At 53.3% G+C, this 26,552-nt stretch overlaps 1 protein-coding gene across 1 annotated transcript in view; it reads left to right on the forward strand.

Annotated features, from left to right (window-relative positions):
• Positions 1-26,552, forward strand: part of SLC23A2 (solute carrier family 23 member 2) — a 122,580-nt gene that overhangs the window by 71,715 nt on the left and 24,313 nt on the right. The window contains exons 4-8 of the mRNA XM_062203903.1: positions 882-998; positions 3,386-3,543; positions 15,912-16,000; positions 16,971-17,041; positions 18,067-18,248. Of these exons, the coding sequence (XP_062059887.1) occupies positions 882-998; positions 3,386-3,543; positions 15,912-16,000; positions 16,971-17,041; positions 18,067-18,248 (617 nt within the window). The remainder of the gene's footprint in view (positions 1-881; positions 999-3,385; positions 3,544-15,911; positions 16,001-16,970; positions 17,042-18,066; positions 18,249-26,552) is intronic.

Genomic DNA, 26,552 nt, shown 5'->3' on the forward strand with positions numbered 1-26,552 from the left:
CTGTTAGACACTGCTAGGTTACAAAGAATTTTAAAAATTTAGTTATAGGAATCTTCGTTTCTAAGAAACGCATGAAATTATTCATAGCATTTTAGAAATGAGAAACGTTTTGGGACTACACAGGGGAACTCGGGATTACCCTGCATTTTCTCCTGGGCTCAGACAGTGAACAGGCGCCGAAGTGATGTTGAATCTGACTAGGCGTGTCTGGACTGTAACCCAGAGTGTTAGTCTTTGCGATTTGGGGCTTAAAAAGAATGTGATGCTTAACATTTAATGAAATCTTTAGTACCAGTCGGGGAAGGGAAGGTTTGTCATCTAAGGTATAAATACAGGTCCAGTCTCTTGTTTTTTTAAACAAAATTTGAGTCTTGTTTGTCTGTTGTTGAATTTGGCCCTTGTCTCCCAGCATTGCTGTCTGAGCAGTGGCCTTGTGACAGGAGGGCACAGGGCTTTGTTTTGGGTCAAACCCCTTTCTCGTTGCCAGGGTGGAATGGAGCGGGAGCTCGATTAGCAGCCCTGGAAGTTATCCACCTCTCGCGATGTTTCTTCCTTGGTGGGGTCTCACTCGAGGACTGCTTGTGCAGGGATGGCGCTCTGTGGTCTCCATCTGGGACCCTCTCTGGCCACGCAGGAGGAGCACAGGCTTGGGTACAAGGGTGCTCGGGGATGAGTTGATGTCAAGAGATCCTGGCCCCCCAAACTCTGCAAGACTGAAGAGTGTGCTCGCACCTTCCAGCAGACATAGCCAACCCAGGTTCAGTATTGCAGGTAGTGGCCGCCAGGCAGTGAAGGTGTTCTGCAGCCACCGTGGCCTGTACTGAGAGAGTCATGTCCGCCCCTGCCTTTACAAGTGCCTCCTTCCTCCCTCTCGCTCACAGAGCTCTCTTGCCGAGACCTTGGACAGCACGGGCAGCCTGGACCCCCAGAGGTCTGACATGATCTACACCATCGAAGATGTTCCTCCCTGGTACCTGTGTATATTTCTGGGTCTGCAGGTAAGTTGGTTCCTTCAGGATGTGGTACCACCACCTGCACACGCTTAAATTGTCTGCCATCTGGTGTTTCAGACATTTCAACTGGGGTTTTTCATTGATCGCCCACTTGATTATATGATGCTCTCTGATGCATGGGAATTGTTGGTATGCATTTTCATAGCAGCGGGAGGCAGAAAAGAGCAGGAGGAGTAGCTTCCCCGGGGCAAAGAAGAAGGAAGATGTTCAGGGAGCTGGCAGGAGAAGTGACAGAGCAGGATGGAGAAGGGTGGAGGTAGGAAACGAGCGACTGGGGACGCAGAATCAAAGCACCTCGCCTGGCTGGGCCCCGCTCTGAGGTCTTCATTCCCTCTCTCCCTATGTCGGGTTGGTGTGTTCTGTTCACCCTCCGGAGCCTCAGGACGCAGGCAGGGATGTCCACTCGCAGGTGGGACTTCACCTGCTGACAGCCAGTGCGTGGGTCCAGTTTCCGGGATGAGAGCACATGGTAGGTAGCCTGGCCCAGAGGGTGTCCGGGAAAGGGAGCCAGAGCAGCTGGGCGCATTGTTTACCTGGGGCAGAGTACACTGAGCCAGGTCCAGGAATCACGCTGTATGGCATGTTTCCATTCTAGGTGTTTCTAGAACAAAGTCTCCCCTCGTCAGTTCGGAGTGGGGGACCTGGCCTGCGTCGTGCCTCTGAGAAGCTCTTAAAGGAGGGATCTGTCCCCCTGGAAACACCCATAGGGTTGGGTTCCCAGGCAGCAAGCAACATGCTTGACCGACCTCGCCAGATGCAGGAAGCTCTGGGGAGGAACAGTGGCACTTTTGCTGGCCAGAAATGAGAACCAGGCTCCCAAGGCAGTGAGTCATGCCCTAGGGGACTCACAAAGGAGTGGGAAGGGGCTCTTCCTGCAGGGTTCCCACAGCCTCCCGCCTACCCTGCACCTTGCCCTGGCTTGAACAGAGTCGGCCCACAGAACAGGAAGAGAAACGCCCTGTAGCTTGTGTAACTTTAATCCCCAGATCTGAGCGGATTTAAAAAAAAAGGAGACTAATTATTTTTGGAATGTAGCTACAGAATTTTACGTAAGATATTAGCAAAGCAAATCCCAGAAGGACAAAATGTGGGTGATCAGGGTTGTTTCAGGAATGCGAGCATGACTGCACCAGAGTTCAGGTCCACAGGTTGTAGGAGAGAAGCCCTCTCATCTTAGCAGCTGATGCTGGAGAGCACCTGGGGGTGGGGTGGAGCAGCTTCTCTCTCTCTCTCTCTCTCTCTCTCTTTTTTTTTAAGATTTGTTTATTTATTTGAAAGGCAGAGTTACAGAGAGGCAGAGTCAGAGAGAGAGAGAGAGAGAGAGAGAGAGAGGGAGAAAGGTCTTCCATCCACTGGTTCACTCCCCAGACAGCCCCAACAGCGTGAGCTGCACCGATCTGGAACCAGGAGCTTTTTCTGGGTCTTCCATGCTGGTGCAGGGGCCCAAGGACTTGGGCCATCTTCTACTGCTTTCCCAGGCCACAGCAGAGAGCTGGATTGGAAGTGGGTCAGCCAGGACTCAAACCAGCAGCAATGTGGGATGTTGGTGCTGCAGGCGGTAGCTTTACCAACTACACCACAGTGCCAGCTTCTGGAGCAAATATTCTTAACACAGTTTACATAGAGCTTGCACTTGGTGCTCCCCATGTGCTGGCCTGAACTCATGGGTAGAGTCGGTGCTGGTAGGGGAGGGGTCTTCAGCAAGCTTGTGAATGCATGTGAAGGAGGGACCATGTGTGCATATCAAAAATTTTGTATTAAAATAAACTTACCTTTTAATTCCTTTGTCCACAAACTTTTTGAAATTTCTGACACAAGTGAGTAACAGGACAAGAAAACACAAAGGAGAAATGCTGAAAAAAGACAAAAAAATTATGCTTTGGCCAGTGATAGAAATGTGCATCTGAAAAACCAGAGTCTGTCTCGTGTGGCTCTTTTTATTTTTATCAATTAATTTATTTTTAAACATTTATGTATTTGAAAGACAGTGTGATTGAGAGAGGCATCGTCCATCCTGTGATTCACTCCCCAAGTGGTGGCCACAGCAGCCAAGGCTGGGCCAGACTGAAGCCAGCAGGAGCCTGGAACTCAATCCAGGTCTCCCACGTGGGTGGCAGAGGCCCAAGCTCCTGGGCCATCTGCTGCTTTCCCTGGCGCATTGCAGGGAGCTGGATCAGAAGTGGAGCAGCAGGACTTGAACCAGCACTCTGATATGGGATGCCAGCGTTGTAGGCAGCAGCTTAGCTCACTGTACCACAATGCCAGCCCCTCGTGGGCTCTTTGTCAAAGCTAGGAGGGGTGCCCAATTGGGAGGAAATCAGGGAAAAGGAGAAGGGGCTGACTGTCCCGCCTGCTGTCTCTCTGGCTTGCAGCACTACCTGACATGCTTCAGCGGCACGATCGCCGTGCCCTTTCTGCTGGCCGACGCCATGTGTGTGGGCTACGACCAGTGGGCCACCAGCCAGCTCATCGGGACCATTTTCTTCTGCGTGGGAATCACAACTCTACTGCAGACGACGTTTGGATGCAGGTGAGAGTGGGGCACTAAAGCGGGCTGCTGAAGCCCCTTGCCCAGGCCGTGGCGTGCCCTGCTGTTCCCACAGGGCTCCAGGGAAGGACCAGCTGGAGCTGGGGGAGTGTCCTAGAGGCCTCGTCCCCACCGCAGCCCTGCAGTAGCCCCCTCCGTGTGCTTCCTCTTTCGGTGCACAGCACCACTCGCCCTCCACCTGTCCCCGGCTGGCACAGCATGCTCTTTGTCCAGCTTCCCTCCTGGCCCCGGCCCTATTCCTCCATTCCCAGCGGGACACCCTGCTTCCAGGGCTCCGCTCTTCCACGCACTCCACGCACCCTCACCACTGCTGTGTCTCCAACATCTACATCTTCCTCTGGCCGGCCACACTGTAGCTCCTTTCCCTGTTTAAGCCCGGCTGTGCCCAGTGTCCAGGCTTGTCCCCTGCTCGCTGCCTCCCCCTGCGTCTCCAGCCACGCCTCTGAGCCCTGCCTGCCGCTGTCCCTGCACTCACTCCTGGGTGAGCTCCCCCCTTGCAGGCCCTGCTGTCCCCTCCTGTGCGTTTGCTCCCCACCCACTCTGCACACCTGCTCGTCCTCCGTCGTGGCTCGTCCTCACTTCCTGTCACTCATCCCCAACTCCCGGAAGCCTTGTCCTCTGAGTTCCCGTCCGTGCCTCCTGTGTTCATTCTTCTCACGTGGCTCTTACTCCAGTGTGTCTCGTCTCGTTTTTGTCCTTCCTCTCTGGTTCGTGCCAGGGCTTTGGCTTGGTCACCTCTGCCGTCAGTGGGTGTGGAGCTGGTGCAGGAAGGGGTAGAAACATCCTTTCCTATCTCCGCCTGCAAGCTTCCTTCTCCTCTCCTCTGCCTGTCTTCTCCCCTTCCACAGCACAGCCTCTTACTCCCCCTAGGGCTCCACTCGGAGGGGAGCCACCGGTTCTGTCTCTTCTTCCCGCATCAGAGGCTGTCTGAGTAAGGCTGACCCCCCTTGCTGGGGGAGGTGGGAACCAGAGGGGCCAGTGAAGAAGGTCGCGTGGAGTCGTGGGCTGTGTCCCCATGAGTTAGAATCCTCAGGGATCTCACAGAGTTGCCCTTTCTTGGGGTGGAGGTGTGTATGGCTATGAGCACTGGTGGGGTTTCCTGGTTGGCAAGCATACCATGCCCTGGGAGAGTAGGCAGCAAGTCTGTGAGTGGAGAGAAAGCCTTGTGGCCTGAAGGCCAAGGAGCTAGCGAGCTCTTGGGGTCCTTGAATCCCCAACCCCTGCTGGACTGCCCATAGCCACAGCCAAGCAGCAGGGAGGGTCTCCTTGGGGAACCCCGAGTCGGGGGACAGGGGTGTCACTGCCCTGCTGGGGACAGGAGTTGTGGTCCAGCCCGTCCGAGCAGGGCTGAGCAGGCCGCTGAGCTCGGCTGCCAGTATCTCTCATCCTTCTGATTCGGGGCTTGAGGTTCTGTGTTTTAAGTCCAGAGTGGATGGAGAGGCTTTTGTCAGCTGACCCAGGAGCCTTCCTATGTACACAGGGAAAGGGTACTCTGGGAAAACGTTATCTCCCTGATCAGCCGACTTGCCCGTGAACTTGTCGGCACAGTCATTGGTAAATCTGGGCAGTGGCTGCAATTGAGAATGGTTGGTTTATCAGAAGAGGGGCTGGAAGGTGGCTTCATCACAGTGCAGCCTGCCCCGTGAGCTGCCCTGCCCCATCGCCTGCCGAGGCCAGCGGGCAGAGTGACCCTTGTGGGGGCACAGCTGGAAGGGCTGGGGGCAGGGGGAGATGGCCCATTGTTGGCAGGGGTCTCAAATAGCACATCCTGAATCGGTGAAGTTCACCTTCCACTCCATACTGGAAAGGGAATCTGTGCTGAGGAGGACCAAGGGCTCAGGGACCCAGGTCTTAGAGCTGCAGCTAATGCCGGGGGCGGGAGGGGAGAGCGTCTGGGTGCACCATGCCTGGAAGGCTTGGCTCTGACGGCTCGGCTTGCTGCTTCCCCATGTAGTGGGAGCAGTGGCAGGCCCCGCCTGCTTCCACATGGGCCTTCATCAGGCCACTGTGTGTCCCTGGGGGGGCTTGGGCCTGCCTGGTGCTGCTCTTGGGATTTTTGGAGCTTTTGAGTTAGAAGTTGACCAGGGAAATGAGGAGGGAGAATGGACCGAGTCCCACAGATAGCTGGTGACTCATCTGTACAGAAGGTGCGAGGTGGCAGCAGAGGTGCCCAGCAGGGAGACGGTGAGTTCCTGCCAGGGACCTGAAGAGAAGTCACCGAGCAGGTGGTGATGGAGAGCAGTCCTAAGGGCTCGGCCCAGGACAGGCGAGGGAGCATCCTGCTTCCTGGCTCGAGTCTCCTGCCCAGTGCACAGGGACTGGAACCTGTGAGGCCTCCTCTGCGGGGATTCTACCTGCTAGGGCTGTACCTTGAAGGCATTAGCTTAGAGCATGTAGCAGATGAGAAGTTAGCAGTGCAACTGGGGCGGGGGACCTCCCTGGTCTATTTCCTTTTAGGAAATAGGAGGAGGCTGCCTCCTGTGCGTGGCGGTTAGCAACCATTTTAATGGGTCTGCTGCATTTTTGTAGATGATTATTATAAGCTCCCTGAAATAGTTGAGCTTTGTATGGCATGAAAGGGAAATCTTTTTAGTCCTGCTGGATGCTGATTACCTAGGACCACAGTGTAGACTGTGAAGTACTGCTTGGATGGGCTGTGACCTTCCTCCTGAAAGTCCAGTCAAGTACACGGCTGGAGCAGGCGGGGCCGAGCAGGTGCAGGAGTAGGAACTTGCAGAAGGGAAAAGCAGAGGAGCCAGAGGGATTTGTTTTTTATTTTTATTATTTATTTGATGAGAGGAGATATCTTCTATCCATTGGTTCATTCCCCAAATGTCTGCAGCAGCCAGGGCTGGGCCAGGCCAAAGCGAGAAGCCTGGAGTATCATCTGGGTCTCCCACATGGCTGGCAGAGAGCCAAGTATTTGAGCCATGGTTAGCTGCCTTCTGCGGTAGCAGAAGCTGGATCTGACATGGAGTAGCTGGGACTCGAACCCAGGCTCTCCAATTGTGATGAAGGGGCGCCAAATAGCGGCATGACCACCGTACCATGACACCTACACCCTGAAGTGGGTTTGTTCCCACTGTCCTAGCCACAGGGGCCTGCGGGCAGCCTGTGTGGCTTTTGCTTTGTTTTGGTTTGATGTGTTTTCTAGGTCGCCCCTCGTTTCCCCAGGCTTAGAGTAGCAGGAGGGAAACGCCTCCTCTTGTTGAGCTTTCCTGACCCCTAGGACAGAGTCTCAGACTTCTTCAGCTCTGAGGTGGGCCCGTGTCGCATTTAAGCTCCGCCTGTTCTTTGTGTGTTTGCTGCCATTTGCTGGGGTCCGGGATTTCCAGCACGCTGGCCGCCAACCAGTGGGTGGGACCCGAGGGTGAGCCAAGGCCCATGCCTTTGAGGAAGCTCAGATGCCTGCCTGTCTCGAGTGAAGGCAGGAACAAGGTGCAGTGGCCGAGTCGTCCCTGCTCTGTCCTGGAAACCTGTTTCATCCCATAGAAGTACCCCTACTGGATGGGGAAGCCATGGCGAAGGGCGAGACCTCACCTTGAAATGCCAGAGTTGACTCTGCCCTGCAGCACCTTGTCCCTGGGCAGCAGCGAGCTGTGTGGCTGATGCCGGGCGTGCAGGAGACCCCCTGCCTTCACCTCCCGGCAGCCCTGTGCTGAAGCCTCCTCTTCCTTCCAGGGGGCGTAGTCGTTTAACCAGGTGGTCGTGGGTCTTTTGTGGCTTCAGCATCTCCCGGAGCCTGAGTCTGCTGGGGAGGGCAGTTTCTGTAGGGCTGCTTCCTCTCTCTCTCCCTTGGCCTTGATCTCTGGACTTGGCTTTGAACAAGGTCTCCATTTCGGACTTCCCTTGAGCAAGCTTTCAGCAGTTCTGGTACTGGTTGGTTTGTGATATGGTTCCCAGACTTAGCATAAAACCTCAAAAATAGCAAGACAGCAGAGCAGGGTCCTTCAGAAACCCCTTAGCCCTGATCTCAGCAGCCCCATCTCCTTGCTTTGTGGTGACACCTGGGAACCATGTGGAGGGGGGTCCTGTGCAGCCTGGCCCCCTCCACATTGGTCTTTGCCCAGGTGTGGCGGGAGAGTCCTACTGCCTTTCTAGGGGCACCCAAGATCCCATAGGCGTCATCTGACTGCTACAGCAAAATGGAATACTGCAGGTGGGGTGTCCCCTCCTGGTCCTTCACATTCCTTTGCTGAGAAGAGATAGGGATAGGGCCAAGAGAGCCATCACGGCCGGCTCAGGAGCTGTGTCGCCTGCCCCGAGGAGAGGACCTTCTGTTTGTGTGTTACCAGGGCTGTGTGTGCTGTGAGCTGAGTACAGGGGGTGGCTCCAGGCACTTCAAGGTCTTAAGTCTGGGGGTGCTAAATTCTGAAAAGCTCGAAGATATGGAGGGACGAAGCAATGCGATTGGGGTAGGGAGACTGGGGTTTCCTTCCATGCTGTCTTTGTGTGTTTGAGTATGATCCATGTGCAGTTTTTCTGTGTGTGTGTGTGTTTCAGTATAGTACGTGTACAGTTTTTAGAACTGTACAGCCCAATGGCTCACCCCTCCCGTGTAATCGTAGCACCCTTCACAACAGCTAAGAAAATTAACAGCCATTCCATCTCATCCACCAATATGCAGTTACTATTTAATTTCCCCAGCTGTCCCTATAATATCTTCTATGACTATTTCCCATCCCTCGCGTGGATCCAATCGGGTTTGTGTGGTGCCTTTGTTTATTGTGTCTCTTTGGCCTTTTAAAACAACCAGTCCCCCACTCCTGTTCCCACTCCGCACCAGCATCTTTCTAAAGGGTCTGGGCTGGTGGTCCTGGCATTGCTGGATTCGCTCCACGACACACACACACACACACACACACACCATTTGCTGTGTGATGGAATGTGGGGCCAGAGACATGGCTGATCCAGAGCATAGCATTTTTGCTCAAATTACCACGTAGGAGATATCAAAGCAGGTAGTTTTCATATACAAAGTTTACCCCCCCATTTATCTAAAGGAGAATTTTACATGAATTTTAAAGTGGGAGGCAGCACCCTGGGAGCAGGGGCTGCAAGGTGGGCTGGGCCCCTTTCTGCCCCTTAGGAGCCTGGGGGTATTGGGCAGCTGTCCGGTTTCTCCAAGCCTCACTCCCCCTACAACCCGCCCACCCCACCCCTGCCAAGCCCCTCTCCCCCATGAAAATTGATAATGGCGGAATCGTGAGTGAGCATCCACACGAGGTTTTTGCGGGCGTCTGTCCACACTGGCCTGTTTGCGTTCCTCATCACAGGGAGCTCTCTGGGAGGGGAGGAAGCAGAGAGGGTGCTGCAGGCAGGGCCTGAGAAGCCCAACACAGCCTCGCCTCCCCCAGTGAGTGCCCCGGGAGGTGGCTGTGCTCCTGAGCACACAGCTGGGAGCAGAGTGAGCCCCACTGACCCCAGCTCCCGGCCCAGAGGCATTCACAAATCACAGTGGTGTTTACTCAGCTCCTGCCCCCTGCCGCTCAGCCAGGTGTGTTCTCTGGTGAGGGCTGGGCTGCTCACACATTCCCCAGTTTGCTCCTTAGATCAGCTGTTCTGAACGGGCTCCTCCTCTGAGCCATGAACTTCCTCCGTTGGCTGCAGTTTCGGGCACTCCAGGGCACGCACCAGGCCCCCGGGATGAATGTGGGTTTGATGACGTGAGTTCCCTGTTCCTTTGCTGTCTGACCAGTGGGGCCTCTGTGCCCCGCGCTTTCCCCCGAGGGCTGGATTGCTGGTGCTCGTCCTCATCCTTGTCCCTGTGGCTACCCCTGCACCTTGTGTCACCTTTGCAGGCCAGTGACTGGCCCAGCACAGCAGCAGAGCAGCACTTGCCACCAAGAGCTAGGAGGAGGCTCCTTTCTTTTTAAAGTTTTTGGAATTTGTGACTCTTTGGCCTAACTCTGTATTTTAAGGGATATATTCTCATCTCCCCCTGTCTCACGTCCACCTTACCGTCCAGCCCACTGAAGGCTCTTGATTAGCATAACTAATAACTTGATTAGCATGACTCCTGTTGAGTCATATCTGTTGAAAGGTAATTGGCCTATGGTGAAATCTACCCTTTCTAACATGTGCAGCTGGGAGATTTCTCCCCGTGTGTGCGGGTACCTCCCCACTACCCCAGTCAGCAGACGGGACCACGCCATGCCCCCAGAGATCTAATGTGCACCTTTGTACCTGGCCGGATCTTTAAGTTGCAAAGTGTCTTCAGCCAGCAAACCCTTGACCCGGATATTTGATGCCATCATGTCTGCAAAGGAGGGGCTGCGAAGGAAAAGGGGAATACAAATATGGAAGGGACGAACAAAGGGACTCAGTGACACTGGGTTGAATTGGAGACATCTGTGTTCTCGCTACCCAAAAGCATATAGAAGACGTGGGGTCTCAGTAGCAATGCACCCGGCACAAGACCTTGGTCTGTAAATTGGGGGTGGAGGGTGATGCGGGGTGGGGTGGGAGGGGGTTTAGAAAAGTGCCAAGTTGAGCCTGGGACGTCTTGTACCAAAAAACTAGGAGCTTGCTCAAAGGACGTCCTGTGAGAGCAGTGTCAGGAACTGGCTTGAACAGACTGCTTTGGGCGAGTGTGGACAATTTCATTACTAAGAATGGTAGCAAATTACAAAACTTAGAATAACAAAGGAATCCACGAGCCGACAGTAATTTTTGGAAGCGAGGAAGAGGGAGATAAAATTGGACTAAAAGGAAAGCTCTTCTTTACTAATGACACCAGTTTAAATCTGGACGGCATGATAGAATTGGAAAAGTAAAACATTTAAACCCATTCTGATGATGTAATAGTCATGCAGCCTAAGAAACCCCAGGCAGATTTTTTTTTTTTTAAAAGATATATTTATTTTGGCTGGCACCGCGGCTCACTAGGCTAATCCTCCGCCTGCGGCGCCAGCAGATCTAGTTCTAGTCCCGGTTGGGGTGCCGGATTCTGTCCCGGTTGCTCCTCTTCCAGTCCAGCTCTCTGCTATGGCCCGGGAAGGCAGTGGAGGATGGCCCAAGTACTTGGGCCCTGCACCCGCATGGGAGACCAGGAGAAGCACCTGGCTCCTGGCTTCAGTTCGGCGCAGTGCACCAGCCGCAGTGGCCATTGGGGGTTGAACCAAGGGAAAAGGAAGATCTTGCTCACTGTCTAAATCTGCCTGTCAAAAAAAAAAAATATTTATTTTATTTTAAAGGCAGAGTTACAAAGAGAGAGAGAGAGAGAGAGAGAGAGAGAGAGAGGTCTTCCATTCACTGGTTCACTCCCTAAATAGCCGCAATGACTGGAACTGTGCCGATCCAAAGCCAGGAGCCAGAAGCTTCTTCTGAGTCTCCCACACGGATGCAGAGTCCCAAGGACTTGGGCCATCTTCTACTGCTTTCCCAGGCCATAGCAGAGAGCTGGATTGGAAGAGGAACAGCCAGGACTTGAATTAGTGCCCATATGGGATGCCAGCACTGCAGGTGGCGGCTTTACCAGCTATGCCACGGCACCGGCCCCTGGGCAGATTATTAATTGCACAGGGAAGAGGCGCTTTTGCAGTGGAGAGGTACAGCGGCTGCTGCCTTAAACAAACCTCTACCAAGGAGGAGCTCCTGCCATGAGGCAGTGACACCGTGCAGTTTCTTTGCCAAAGATGCCTGGTCTGGACCTGAACCTGACACTGGATAACTGGACACAATATAGGACTTCAGATGGGGAAGGGAAAAGGAGGTGTAAGTACTTTTTTTAAACAATTAGAGAAACTTAAGTATGGCTTGAGTGTTGGATTGCATTATTAAATTGCTGTCCCTGGTCTTGGCTGAGATGAGGGGAAGGTGGAGATGTAGGAGAATATGCTTATTCTTAGGGGAGGCGTGCTGAAGTGTTGGTGACGTATGCTAGATCTGCAAGTGACTTTTAACAGCCCAGCCATTAGAGCGACAGATACACAGGTAAGGGAGTATTTCAGAAAGTTCAGGGAAAATGTAGTTATAAAGTAGGCTTATTTTGGTGCATAAATTTTGAAATTCATGTATTGTTTTTCTGTACTATGCATTTTTTAAAAACATTTATTTGAAAGACAGAGGGATGGAGTGACAGAGAATCTTCCACACATTAATTCATGGCCCCAAATGGGCTGCAGTGGCTGGGCCAGGGCCACTCTGAAGCCAGGAGCTTTTTCCCAGTCTCCCATGTGGGTGGCAGAAGCCCAAGCACTTTGGCCATCTTCCGCTACTTTCTCAGGCACATTAGCAGGGAGCTGGATCAGAAGTGGAGCAGCCAGGATTCGAACTGGCATCCAAATGAGATGCCAACATCACAGGAGGCGACTTGACCTATTGCACCACAGCACTAGTCCCCTCCTGCATTTTTTGAAGATCTCTCACATACATAGCTTTCAGAACTTTTTGTATCAGAACAGCCCCCTTGTACAGTAAGTAATGATGCAGGCCATCAGTTACCAAATTTTCTTTGGCACGAAGTGGTTTGATGTTCTCTAGAGCCACTTGGGACAGGCACTCCCAATGGCAAATCCAACATTAAAACCACAACCACAGGTATGGTTTTCAAGTTGTCCTGCACTCGTGTGGCAGCAAAGGGTCTTGCGAGATGTGGGTGATTGGTTGGTTGAGGAAGCGAGGGCACAATGCATGCTCTGTGTGAACGAGTTTTATTTTTGTTCATTTTCATGGAAGAGCTTCGTTCTGGGCAGATAGCTTTGTGCCTTCCTGATGCTCTGCACGACCCCGAGGCCTTCTGAGCTTCTGGAGGACTTCCTCGGTGGCCCCAAAGCTTTGCCTGGCCCATCGTGTGCTGATGCCTCGCTGCTCCGTCTGTAGGGCTTCCAATCTGAGCAATGCCCTCTCCCAAATTTTCAGCAAAAATCAACATTCCAGAAAATAACCTCCCAGTTCTGGTCTGATAAAATCCCTGTTATAGGACATTGGTAGGTAGAGCCATCAGCTGGTCACGTGTTTGTTGGCCGGGGACGTACGTGCTAGGTCCAGGGATCTGGCCATGAGGCCGGGACAGGCAGGGTCTGCATCTGGAGAATGCAGCAGCAGAGACTGTGGCCCATCCGTGGAAGAGTGTGCAGCAGCCTGGCCTGGGATGCTCGATCCCCTGAGCCAGGGCCAGAGGATGAGGCGGGGGTCCCTGCCCCACAGCCTTGGGGCCGTCCTCCACGGTGTGGTTCCCGCCAGGCCATCCTCCACGGTCCGAGTCACCTGTCCCGCTTCCCTAAAGTGGCTCTTTCTGGGGTTTTCCTTCTGCCCACGGGCAGAATGTTGGCCCTGCGCCCTCTGACCTTTGCCCTGTCCTCTCCCTCACTGTAAAGCACCTGCAGTTCTCCAGCCTCCCCAGTCCAGCTTCAGCCTCCTTTGCGCTCTCCTTAGGAACGTGCTGAGGGCTTCCGGCCTGCGTGACCACGCCTGCAGAGCCCACAGCAGCCTGCCCCGTTCACATGTGGCCATGATTAGCGTCTCCTTCACAATGCAGAAACCCTGCACAAGGCGTTGCGTAGTTTTCATTGTTGTATCTGCTCAGCCTTGTGCCTGTGTCTCGCATGTCCCCAAGAAGTGGTTGCAAGGGCCAAAGTGATGGCTCGCTTCCTCTAGCACAGAGGCTGTCAGTCTCGACCTCACTTAGAAGCGACTTTGCAGTGCCGCTCTGGGGTCCCCAGCCCAGAACCCCGTGAGACATAGACCCTGCCCCATTTCTTCCCAGCACCTTGGGCAGGTGACTTGCCAAAGTGGCAGCTAGCAAGTCTTGAACTGTAGGGGAACAAATTACAGTTTCAGGAGCGATCCTGGAGGACGTGGCTTGAGTGACGACTAAAAGCTGAACATAGGCAGTTGTTGATGACAGCAGATGTGTGAAAGGGCAGGTGGGCCAGGCTGGGCACGGGGTTCAGGTCACCTCGGTAGCCAGGCGGAAATGAGGAGCCTCCAACAACGCTTTGAATAAAGCAGAGCCTGTCTGGGGCAGGTTAGATCCTGTTGCCGCCCTAGCCTGGGGCTTGACGGGGGACCAGGTGTGACAAAGTGCCCTGTCTACTCAGGCTGCTCGACACTACCAGCTGGTGATACTGTGGATGGTAGACGCGGTCCCCGGGAGAATCCACAGGCTTTTCCACACTGAAGGTAGACTTTCCATGCAAAAGAGAACACTGCGAAAGGCTGCACAGTGGCCCTGCAGGGTCCGTGGTAACATTGCGGTACAGGTGAGCGAGCGAGCGAGCCTGTGTTCCAGGGATACCTGCCTCGCAAAAGCAGACAGCATGCCAGATTTGCCACACAGGCCAGTTTAATCAGCTTCCTTCCCAGCCATCAGCCTTCCCACCCAGCAGCAGTCTTGGGTGCCTGGGGCGATCCATGTGCCTGAGGTTTGGATGATGGTCATGTGAGCAGGAGCTCTGGGACAGGAGCAAGGATTGGCCAGCCTCGTGCTGGGCAGGCTCCTGGGCACAACCGCTCTATGGTGTTGGCTCTGAAGACTGTGAGCTCGGAGGCTGCTGTGGAGCGTGTTCATGTGCTCTCGCTGCAGCTCACCCCAGGAATATTGCAGTCGCCACTGGGTCATGCTGCCAGTTGCACAGCCCACGCTAGCTGCCGGGGCAGTGCTGTGCGTGGCTGAACGGCGACATTAGCACCAGTACGTGTGGCTCTTTCCAGATTGTCCTGGGGGAGACTTTTTCCGTTGTCGCCCACTCTCAGAGGAAACCGGGATCCAGCTGCTTGCAAATGAGCGAGCTGCCTTTTAGCAGTGCCGGCCAGGCCTTTCGTCCTTGTTAACCCATAAAGTGCTTGCCCTGACAGAGGACACGATCAGATTCAGGCTGAGATCCGACCCGTGGAACCGAGTGCCAGTCTGACAGCACGGGGTGGCCAGGCTCCTAAGGACAAGATCTCCTCCTGCAGCTCACTGTTCTTTCCCTCGCTGTGGGAAGCACGGCTTAAAATCTGAAACCCTAGTGACACAGCTGCTGCTTGGACCCTGCGAGGTGGCTTCCTTCCCCTGTGAGGTGCTGCCTTCCCTCTGCCCTTTGCTTGTGCTCCCGAAAATGCATCCTGCACGAGCTTTTTGCAAAGTTGAACAGTGTTCTCCCTTTTGACGGAACTGTGCCCTGGGCCCCTCCAGCAGGTGGTCGTAACTGGGCAGCTGGTGGGGGGTATGCCCATGGGAGTGGCTGTCAGCAGGGCATCTGGTTTGTGCTGGGTGGTCTGCCTCCGTCTTAAAGCCAGCACCCTTCCTGCTTTCATTGCGTGGTTAACACAGCCAAGTGGGCATCTGTGACACAGGGATCCTGACCCTTGTCTGGCTCAGAATGGTGTGCACTGGCTCTGGACTTGCCCAGCCCGCTGTGTCACTCAGTCTAGTACCTGATCCACCATGGGCTGAACCTGCTGTCCGGTAGCTGCGAGAAGACCTCGGGTTTCTGTCTCACTGGCAAGGCCACTTTGAGCCTTTAAGAAGGATTTTGGTGTTGGGCGGGGGGGTCTCCCCAGCTCTGCAAACCAGAGCCAGAAATAATGCGAAAAACAACAGTTAAGTTTTCTCAGGAGCCCATAAAGCCACAGTCATACAACCTTGCAGAGATACTGTGCGTTCTTCAGAAAAGACAAAGTTCTTTCCGGTTGGAGGAGCCACAGTGTTCGTGAATTCAGCATCAATCATCTAAAGTGACCAAGCGGTGGCGTTCGAGGGTCTGTGCGTTCATTCGGAGGCGGTGGGCAGGGAGGGTGCCCGGCCCCCTGAGGATGCGTTCGAGCACTTGTGAGGATTTTTAAGGATGACGCGGAATATTTAGTATATTTCCTCTCCTCTGTAACTCACCACTTCCTTTCCCTTTGAGAGGTCTGGATTGCTAACACAGTTTTAATACTTGCCAGCCGTGATCAGGGCTATCTTTGCCTCTTCACACTGGAACAGCAGGAGGAGATAGACGCCTCTCTTGCCAGGGGATCAGAAATGTGAAAGGGAAGAGGAGGGGGGAGGTTCCGTAGCAGAGCACGCTGGCGTTTAAGGAGGAGTTCATAGCTCAGCAGGCAAAGGGGGAAGCCCAGGTGTCCGAAGGCCCCCTCCCTCCAGGAGGGGAAAGGTGGCGGTGGCAGGGGATGCTGGCACTGACCCCAGACTCCCTGACTGCCCCCCTCCTCCCAGAGCTGCCTGGGGCTGAGCAGCAGGAGGGAGGACGGAGCTGTGTGGCGTAGGAGGCGATCCCTGTAGCTGGGGGCTCTTTCTTCCAGGTGTGCCTGCCTTGACCCATGTGCTGTGTGTCTGTGGAAAAGACTGTTACGCTGTCAATAGTGAACTACCTCGGTAGTTCCCGATGCCGTGATCATGGTTTTGGTCTCGTTTCTTTTAGGTTACCCCTGTTTCAGGCCAGTGCTTTTGCATTTTTGGCCCCTGCTCGAGCCATCCTGTCTTTAGATAAATGGAAATGTAACACCACAGGTAATTGCAGTTATTTCCACATATGTCATTGGGGTCCTTTCCATGCAGGTGACCGAAGGGAGGCCTGGCCACGCTGCCCTCAGCAGCAGGACGTCCCTGATGGAACTAGGCACAAACCCACACACAGCTTAGAGCTCCAATCTGTGGATCGTGTCTGTCTGTCTCTCTCTATCCACTCGTTCATCTGTCCCCAGCCCAAGAGCAAGTAAGGACCAGGCATGACCTCACTTCTCTATGCTAATGAAATTGATACATGCGGGAACGGGATAGAAAAATACTTGTGCTATTTTTCTGCCTCTCTCTCTCCGTGGTTTTGACGACCCCCCACCCCTCCCCCAGTAATCACTCTCTCTGCTGCGTCAGCATCCCTTCTCTGAGACGTCTCTGCTTTGTAAGGATCTGGCTCCTGCGGTTTCCTGCAAACGACTCTCGGTCCCCCTCCTTAGTGATTGCAAAGATCCTTAAGGAACCCGACAAGGTCAGGAACTGGAGAAAATCAGAGTCAGACCTGTAGCCCTCTCAAAAGACAGTTCACGTTTTGAGGTTCCAGGAGCAACAGAGTCCCAGCCCTCACTTCCTTCCTCGCTCCTAGGAATTACTTTGGGACCATGGATTTGCTGTAGGCGCTGGCAAAGGCCCTCTGTTTTACCTAGGTTCCTAAAACCTCAGTCCAGCAAGCTCGCCTTGGGGCATTTCAGTCGGCCGCTTGCGAAGGTTGGCTTTCTGGCGTGAGGCCGGAACCAGTAACGCTGCTTCCGTCAGCCGCGACATGCTGGGGAGCTCTCAGGGCGCTGGGGTGCATTTGGTTAAATTAGCCTGGGGGAGCGCACATGTCAGTGTGCTCCGCTGCCCTGTTGAGGTCGGATGGCAGGGATGGGTGCTGATGGACACGGGGACACTTAACACAGGGAGGAGCTTCTCCTTGAAGGGTCACTCCAAGGAAAACCTTGTCTTTGTTTGTGTTTTCAAGATGTGTCCGTTGCCAACGGGACCGCAGAGCTGCTGCACACGGAGCACATCTGGTACCCCCGGATTCGAGAGGTAAAGAGCGACCGTTGTCTGCTCCCCAGAAACTGCACTCGTGTTTATTAGCCTCTCTCAGGATTTGAGACGTTTCGCTCTGGGCAAACTAAACGTAGCTAACGTCCCTGCCGAGCAGAGCCCGTGGAAAGGCTGCGAGCAGCCAGGCGGCGCCTCGCCTCTTCAACCTGCACGCCTGTCTGCTCATGCCTTGCAGTGTGACCAGCTGAGGCCTGGCAGGTGGACAGGGAGCAGTGTTGCTCATCTTGGCCTCAGGGTTTGCCTGTGTTTGCAGAAAGAACTAAAGAGAATGTGTCTGCCCGAGTGTACTTGCACCGAGCCGTGTGTGGCGCTCTGCAGACGTGAAGAAGGGCTGGCCGCTGATCACATCCGAGATGATTCGCCGTCTGTGCAGGGTTAGCACAGACACGGTTATTCTCACACTGGACACCCTTGGACTGTCCAGCAGGGACCCACTCTGTAGCCATGAGTCTCTGGCCTACAGTGTGTGTACTAAGTGGACATCAGACATTTTGTCTGTATTGTTTCTCAGTGGTGAAGGGTAGCTCGCTTTATACTCTGTGCCCCATTTACTTTTGAAGAAAAAAATATTCACTTGAAAGGCTGAGTGACAGGTGGCTTCCATCTGCTGAGTCATTCCTCAAATGCCTCAATACCCAGGACTGGGCCAGGCCGAAATCAGGAGCCTGGAACTCCATCCGGGTAGTTGGACCATCATCTGCTGCCTTCTCAGGCGCACTAGCAGGTGGCTGGATCAGCAGAGGAGCCAGGACTCGAACCAGACAGTCTGACAGGGGATGTGGTGGGTTAACACCATGTGCCGCCGCAACCCCTGCCCCTCGGTGCCCATTTCTGTAATGATCTTGCATCAGTGATCCCGTACTCAGCTGAGTGTCCCAGCTGTGTCGTGCCCACTGTATGATGACATAGCTTGTCTGGGGGGGGTTAGTGGTCGTGGCAGGTGACGTGTGGGGTGTCTGACCTGATGCAGCTCATGCTCAGGTCCGTACTGTCTCTGTTTCCAGATCCAGGGGGCTATCATCATGTCCTCGTTGATAGAAGTCTTCATCGGCCTCCTGGGCCTGCCCGGGGCTCTGCTGCGCTACATCGGGCCCCTCACCATCACGCCCACAGTCGCCCTCATCGGCCTCTCGGGTTTCCAGGCAGCCGGGGAGAGAGCGGGGAAGCACTGGGGCATCGCCATGCTGTAAGTGTTGCGGGAGCAGACAGGAAGTGTGTTCCCTTACTCCGTGTCACCACTGTGGGGCGGCCTTCTGGAATGTTTACATAGATGCTGGGAGATAACTTTTTTACTCTCTTAAAAAGAACGTCTGACAGTTTGAACTTTATTCTTCTTGTGCCGGGAATGATGGAAAGGATCTTAGCCCCAGAGTTTAGGAAGTGATAGATAGCCAAGGTATTCCCAAGACAGACTCGGCCGTGATGTCACATCAGGGGAGGAGTGGAAGGTTCTAAATGGGTCAAATGGGGGGTCAGGTGGTGCCATCCTCAGCTCTTAACTTTTAAGGTCATGCTAAGTCTCAGGCGCCCGACTTGAAATACTGAGAAGCCACATCCTTCAAATGACACCTAAAAAAATACCTCCAGGCCAGCAGTGGACAGGAGCTGCAGAAGGGTCTGTTGGCACTGATGGTGTGGTCCAGCTCCCCCCGGTGCCCCCTTGCCCAGAATGTCAAGTCTTCTACAGCTGCCCTGACCCCTTTCAGAAATGCAGATGCTTTGTGTCCGTGCAGACATACAGGACTGGGGCAGGGAACTCGGCCTCCTGTGTGCAGCCCATGTGTATTACTGACGACACCGTCAGCAATGGTTCCAGCCACTAACGTTTCTGAAGCAAAGGAAGTCCCGACAAAGATGACTTCCAGATTTATTCTGTGCTTTGTGAAATGTTCTGTAGTTATTTACTACCAGGCAGAATTTATGGAGGTTTCTTTTTTTTATTTTTTATTTTTTTTTATTTGACAGGTAGAGTTATAGACAGTGAGAGAGACAGAGAGAAAGGTCTTCCTTCCGTTGGTTCACTCCCCTAATGGCTGCTACAGCTGGCGCTGTGCCGATCTGAAGCCAGGAGCCAGGTGCTTCCTCCCAGTCTCCCATGCAGGTGCAGGGACCCAAGCACTTGGGCCATCCTCCGCTGCCCTCCCGGGCCACAGCAGAGAGCTGGACTGGAAGAGGGGCAACCAGGACTAGTACTCGGCGCCCCAACCGGGACTAGAACCCAGGGTGCCGGCGCTGCAGGCAGAGGATTAGCTTAGTGAGCCACAGCACCGGCTATGGAGGTTTCTAAACCAGGCATCAGTGCTTTATTTAAACAGCTGTCCGTATTACAAGGCAGACAGCATCATTGTTGTCATTGAACAGCCGAAGAAACCAAGGGCCAGAGCCGCAGTGTCGCTGGCCCAGAGTCACACAGCCAGTGCAGCTTTCAGACCCCAGTGCTCTTACCAGAGCTTCATTCTCCGAGTACAGTCTTTTTGTATATTAGGACACGATGTCCAAATAAAGTGAGTCACAGTTGAATTGTAATTCACACAGCGTTACACAGGGAAGAATTTAATTTTATTTAATTTTCTCATTTCACGAAAGGTTGGTGTACATGTGCGCCACGCCAGCCTGAGTGTGACGGCATGTGTGAGTATTCACTCGCTGACACACAGTGAATGCCAAGGTGGAGGAGTTCACTGTAATACAGTAGAATTAGAAACCAGCGTCAAGAGGGTGAGGGAGGAAAAACCCCAACCGCTTAGAAGCTAATTAGAACATTTTTATAAATAACTCTCTAGCAGAGAGGAAATGGACCCTTTGCTGCTACTAACAGCTTCGCAAATGACAGCACCGGTCACACTTGTTGAGAAAATTCACAACTTTTAAAGCTGATTTTAGCTTTAGGAGCTAGAAAAGCAGGCTTCAGTTATGAACCTTATGAAGGTGGGGAGGGGAGGGTTAACAAGGGTACAGAACACGTGGAGCAAATAGAAGCGACCAATCCAAAGCTGATCCTCTGTGGCGCGGCCCAGTTAAGACAAGAGGAGCTGCCGGACGCTGCCTGCCCCCAAATGAAAACACAAGAAAAACCAAGCAAATGACAGGTGGCTTCCCAGAAAAGCTCAAGTTGTGACGATTTGCTGCCTCTCACTCCAACCTCTGACCATCGAAGTCGTCAGGACCCGACTGCAGCTCCCCACGGTCCCATGTCAACCTGGAAGTCAGAGCCAGTCCCATGTCAGCCCGGAGGTCAGAGCATGTCCCATGTCAGCCCGCAGGTCAGAGCCTTGAGCACCACACTCGCAGGCCAGCCCTCAGCTTGCCCTGCGCTCGCCAAGCCACAAGACTACTCCAAGTTTAAATGGGAGAAAGCCTCAGACTTTGGATTCCCTCTCTGCCCCTCACGCCACTCCTTCTCCTGTTGTCTTTGTGCTACTAACCTGCACAGCCTGCTCCCCGTGACTTAACACCGGACCTCCCCGGAGTCGCCTCCGTTCTTTTTTTTTTTTTTAATATCTATCTATCTATCTATCTATCTAAGATTTATATACACAGAGAGAGGAGAGGCAGAGAGAGAGAAAGGTCTTCCATCCGCTGGTTCACTCCCCAGTTGGCTGCAATGGCCGGAACTGAGCTGATCTGAAGCCAGGAGCCTGGAAATTCTTTCGGGTCTCCTGTGTGGGTGCAGGGGTCCAAGGTCTTGGGCCCTCTTCTACTGCTTTCCCAGGCCATAGCAGAGAGCTGTATTGGAAGAGGAGCAGCCAGGACTAGAACTGACGCCCATATGGGATGCTGGTGCTCAGGCCAGGGCGTTAACCCGCTGTGCCGCAGCACCTCCAATCTTTCCTTTTCCCCGTTGCCCCCGTCCAGCCCATGCCTGCACTGCAGACCCTGGCTCCGTGTGCCTCTCCCGACCTTTGCCGCCATACTCATGGGCCTCACTGTCCACCCTGTTGCCTCACTGGTCTGCGGCTTCCCTCTTGCTTCCTTCCTGAGCGTTCCCAGTTCTGCAGGCCTCCTCTGCCCTTGCCTCCTGCCTAAGAGACAGGTAGAGAGAGAGAGTGCTCCCCTTACCTGCTGGGTCACTGTCCATATGCCCAAAACAGGAAGCCCAGGAACTCAATCCAGGTCTCCCACGTGGGTGGCTTGAGCCGTCACCGCTTCCTGCCAGGATCTGCATTAGCTGGAAGGTGGAAATAGGAACCAGAGCCGGGACTGGGATCCAGGCACTCTGATACGAGACGTGGGGATCTTAACCTTTAGGCCACACACCAGCCCCGTCCTCTCCTTTTGAGACTCCAGTTCGACACAAGCTAGACCTCCTGGAGGCTCATCTGCCCTCGTGTCCTGTGACTGAAGCTCACACACTACCCACGTGAGTCTGTCGGCATCTCTAGGGCTGGGCGCTCAGCTCCCTGTGTCTCTGGGAACCCAGGTGGGAGCGATCTTGATTCACTCTCCTCCTGCCACGTCTGGGATGGTGGGCGTGCCGGGCTCCTTCCCTGCTTGCTTCTCCTGTTTTTCTTCTCTTTGTCTTCTTTTCTCTGTTGGCGGGAATCTCCGCAGCTTCACCTGTCAATCTCTGTGTCAAGCTTTTCACTTCTGCTCATGTCCGTTTTGGTTTCCAAGAGCTCTTCTTTGTCCTTGGGCTGTCAGCCTCCTTCTTGCAGATAGTCTCCGTGGCACCTGCAGCACCTGGTGCCCCTTCTGGCTCTGACAGGGCAGGTGCTCAGCAGGCAGGTTGTGAATTTAGTGGGAAGGCAGCACAGACGCAGCCCATGGCCACAGGAAGAATGTTGTCGTAGGTCTTTGATCCGGAGTGGACCCCGGGCCCTGTCAGTTAGCGGCGAGTGCATCGCGTCTTCAGGAAGAGAGACATCCTGTGTGGGTTCTGCTGCTCTGGAGCTCCGAGAAAAGTGGGAACTGCCCAGCCACCTGCACCGTGGTGACAGGTCCTCACTGACAAAAGGAGAACCCTGGATCCAACCCAGGGTTGTGAAAAACAAAACAGAACTGGGCTGATGGATATTCTTTGTTCATGTTCCAAGCAGAGCTCAGCTACATCCAGGTCGCCTACAGCAAGGCTCCTTGCAGTCTTTGAAATCAAGTACGCGAGACACTGTTCTTCACCGAGACAGGCGTTTGGTACCCAGCACTGCTCAAACCTGATTTATTTTTTAATGCCACGCCTATAAACGTATCTTGGGAGGATATTGTTAGGAATGTGGGCTGAGGAAGTGCTGCTAGAAATACTATAGCGAAAGACCCCTTGTGTCATTTCAGGAATTCAAGGGTGAGGAGATAACAGATAATGTGCTAACAAAACCCAACACGAGTGCACTTACTAATTAGTTTGCTCGTGTGTTTTTATTCATGAGAACCATGATGACTCTTCAAAAAATATTTGGTCACACTCAGCCTGTGTCCCTGCTGGTGTGGGAATAGAAGGATGTTTCCTGAAGAGGATTTAAAAATGCCCCGTACTTCAGTGGTGAAAGACAATAAACAGGCAGGACCTGAGATCAGCATGCTTCTCGTCACGGGGGTTGACCCAGGCTGCTCTGGGCACGCAAGCCTGCGCATGAGACCAGAAAACAAAGAGTGTGGGTCAGTACAGAAGGGGCCTGGCGACCCGCCCTCCCAGGAACTAGATCCATCGCAGAGCTTCCTCAGTCACACCGTAGGCCAGGGACAGGGATGGACACTGCTGGAGCGGAATGGGAGGGAGGAAGCAGGACCAAGGAAAGATGTCGAGGACAGTGTGGCGAGCCTGTTTGCAGCCAGGGGGATGTGAGAGATTCGTGTAGGAAAACGCCAGAGTCCTGCTTGATATCAGGTGACATTTCAGTCCAATCAAACACTGTGAACACGCTAGAAGACAGCCTCCATAAATATTTAATCACAGCGTGGGGAAGATCTTTGTTAAGGTAGATATTGGGTAGATTTAGCTACACCAGTGTCAGAAGCCACTGTGAAACTAGATTAGAAATGAATCTCAACAGCTTGCACAAGGAAGGCTCCTGTGCCTAAGGTCCCGGGCTCGGCCACGCACTCCTCTGTCCGCGGTTCATGCCCGCGGCGGGCAGTGGGGAGCATCCTGCCTGCTGCTTTTCAAATGGGGTTCCACAAACAGGGCACCCAACTCGCTGCAGTGGCAGCCGGTGTCCACAGAAGATGCCCAAGTGCAATGAATCAGCAGCTGCCATCGATACAGAAGTCCTTAACAGAAACTGTTTCTCCTGAGAAAATTTATTATTTACTTAGGAAAAAGGTTGAACCTACATAAAAATGCAGAGTCTAGTGTAAAGAACACCCACGTCCTACCTCAAGCTCAAGAGCACCCACTGTCTCCCTGCCCTCCCCATCCATTTAAATGCTAGTCATTTGAAACTCAACAGGAATTAAGCAGACATCTGAAATAAGTTAATAATCCCCTCCCACTCACCTCATCTCTCGAAGGAAATCCCGTGATTAGTTAAGTGTGGTGTTTGTCCTTCCATATCTTTGCATCATGCACACACTGGCAAATGGAAGCACATGGCATGAACAGCCTATTATTGTGTAATTTGTCTCACCCCAACAAGTTGCTGACTGATCTTTCCAGAGCCCTGTGTGCAGATGGTTCGTACCCCTCCTGAAGCTGCACAAGCTTAAGTTGTGTGAATGGTCCGTCGTGTATCCAGCCACGCCCCAGTTGACACTCATGCATGTGGTTAAAGTATTTGACATCCAAAGCAGTGCTGAAATGCATATCCTCATGTGTAAAGGAAAAATTTTAAAATAAGCGATGATACATTTAGCTGAATTGATGAAACGGGCAGGGATTTAGAACTACAATAAGACACCATGTCCCAGTGAGCAGCCAGTGGATGATTTTGGTCTCTGTGGGTGGGCTTGTGAAGTTGTTTATGTAGCTTCCAGTGTCACACCAGTGGGAACTGTTAAATGGTTTTGGTCTGTCCATAAGCAGGAGGTAGAGAAGTGTTCTTGGCGTTGATAGCTGCTGACAGCTGGTTAGGAAGTAGTATAGAGTGTGATCCCAGCGTGGGTTAGAGAAGAACCCATTGGTGCCCTGAGGACAGGGATGAGGGCTGTCCATCTGCCTTCCTCTGACTCTGATGCCTGGCAGGGAATAGCCAATCAGAAATGGATAGGCCAGAGTGTTACCTGGTTTTCTCACCCAGCATGGGGGTTATAAGTCTCCTTCGGTTTTTGTCTCATTCTTTTGCTTATCTGCCTTTTCAAAATTTTCTACAACTTAGTATGTACTGCTTGCATAATAGTAAAGTAAAGGAAAGGTTAAAAAGATGAGAAATGCTAACCCTGAGGTGGGAAGCACCTGCTGTGCAGCCAGAGGCTCTGGGGCTGACCACTGGTGCCCTCTGCCAGGCCCTGAGAATACAGGTGCATCCCCACCTCTGAGCCTGTGCCTTTGCCTCATGCTCACAGGGCACCTGGCCTATCTGCCGCAGGTGTATTGAGGATAAAAATAAATTTAAATGGGTATTTTTAAAAAATATTTATTTGGCCGGCGCCGTGGCTCAACAGGCTAATCCTCCAACTTGCGGCGCCGGCACACCGGGTTCTAATCCCAGTTGGGGCGCCGGATTCTATCCCAGTTGCCCCTCTTCCAGGCCAGCTCTCTGCTGTGGCCCGGGAGTGCAGTGGAGGATGGCCCAAGTGCTTGGGCCCTGCACCCGCCTGGGAGACCAGGAGAAGCACCTGGCTCCTGGCTTCGGATTAGCGCAATGAGCCGGCCGCAGCGGCCATTGAAGGGTGAACCAACGGCAAAAAGGAAGACCTTTCTCTCCCCCTCTCTCTCTCTCACTATCCACTCTGCCTGTCAGAAAAAAAAAAAAAAAAAAAAGATTTATTTATTCGTTTGAAAGGCAGAGTTGCACACACACATATACACACACATACACACACACATCTTCCATCTTGCTGGTTTACTCCTCAAATGGCTGCAACTGCCAGGGCTGGGTCAGGCCAAAGCCAGGAGCCTGGAGCTTCCTCCAGGTCTCCCACTTGAAGCAGCCAGAACCGGCACCCATATGAGATGTGCCTGCTTTTCCTGCTATACCACAACTCTGGCCCCACTTAGATGGGTTTTATATCAGGGAAAAATGTAATGTTCATGTGTCTGATGAACAGATTGCCAGCTCCTAGGCCTGAGATCTGAGTGCCCTCCCTCAGACTCTGTCCCTGTTCTCTCCTCGGTGCCCTTTGCAAAGTGGGCACTGCTACAGGTAGGTCTTGCCTGAAATAATATCAGTAGCTTTTGTGGACCTTTGAGTATTCACTTTAAAATGAAGCAGCATTTTTTTTTCAAACACAAAAATTTTATGCTGCTCTAAGGTTAAAATAGGCCAGATTTAGCATCTGCTGTTGCTGTATTTTTCTTTTTAAAGATTTATTTATTTATTTGGAAGGCAGAGAGAGAACCACCTTCTGGTTCATTCCCCAAATGGCTATGATGGCTGGAACAGAGCTGATCTGAAACCAGGAGCCTGGAGCTTCTTCCAGGTCTCCCACATGGGTGCAGGGGCGCAAGGACTTGAACCATCTTCTGCTGGTTTCCCAGGCAGGTTAGCAGGGAGCTGGATTGGAAGTAGAGCAACTGGGACTCGAACCGAGTCCACATGGGATGCTGGCACTTCAGGCAGCAGCTTTACCTACTAAGTGACAGCACCAGCCCTGCCGTATTGTTTTTATTAAAGTTGACTGTCCCAGAGGAACTGCAGTAACTTGGCCCCATGTGCATTTTCAACCTTGAACTGGTACTGGCAGAGACCCCCAATGGGTCGCCAGTTCACACCACAGCGCCTGAGAAGCTGGGGAGACGGGAGCACACACCTGCTCGGCTGCTGGGCTGTAGTCCACGCCTCATTAGGAATGCAGCAGTGAAACTACACTAGACCAGCTGTCGACAGAGCTAATAATTCCATCTCAGCAGCTGGAACCGAGCCCGGCAATGTTTGAGCTCATTGATCAGGAACTCGCACTTCCTGCAGCTCTCCCTCAGGCTGTACCTGCGCGGAGGAGCCGTTCCATGGGGCATCCGGCTTGTCCTTGCGCTCTTTCAATGTTTGAGTGATGAGTGAGTGAATCCCCCCAGGGGATAGAAGCAATCTTACACCAGCCCACGTGTGCAGGAGTGTCAGGGTCCCACCACAGGGCAATCTTAAGTGGTCCTCTACCAGCCCATTTGTGCAGGAGTATCAGGGTCCCGCCACAGGGTGATCCTAAGTGGTCCTGCACCAGCCCATGTGTGTAGGAGTGTTAGGGTCCCACTGCAGGGCGATCCTAAGTGGTCCTACCCCAGCCCATGTGTGCAGGAATGTCAGGGTCCCGCCACAGGATGATCCTAAGTGGTCCTACACCAGCCCATGTGTGTAGGAGTGTTAGGGTCCTACTGCAAGGCGATCCTAAGTGGTCCTACCCCTAGCCCATGTGTGCAGGAGTGTCAGGGTCCCACTGCAGGGCGATCCTCGCCTGCCACTGC

Source organism: Lepus europaeus, chromosome 10 (genome assembly GCF_033115175.1).
Source record: "Lepus europaeus isolate LE1 chromosome 10, mLepTim1.pri, whole genome shotgun sequence".
NCBI classification, from domain to species: domain Eukaryota; kingdom Metazoa; phylum Chordata; class Mammalia; order Lagomorpha; family Leporidae; genus Lepus; species Lepus europaeus.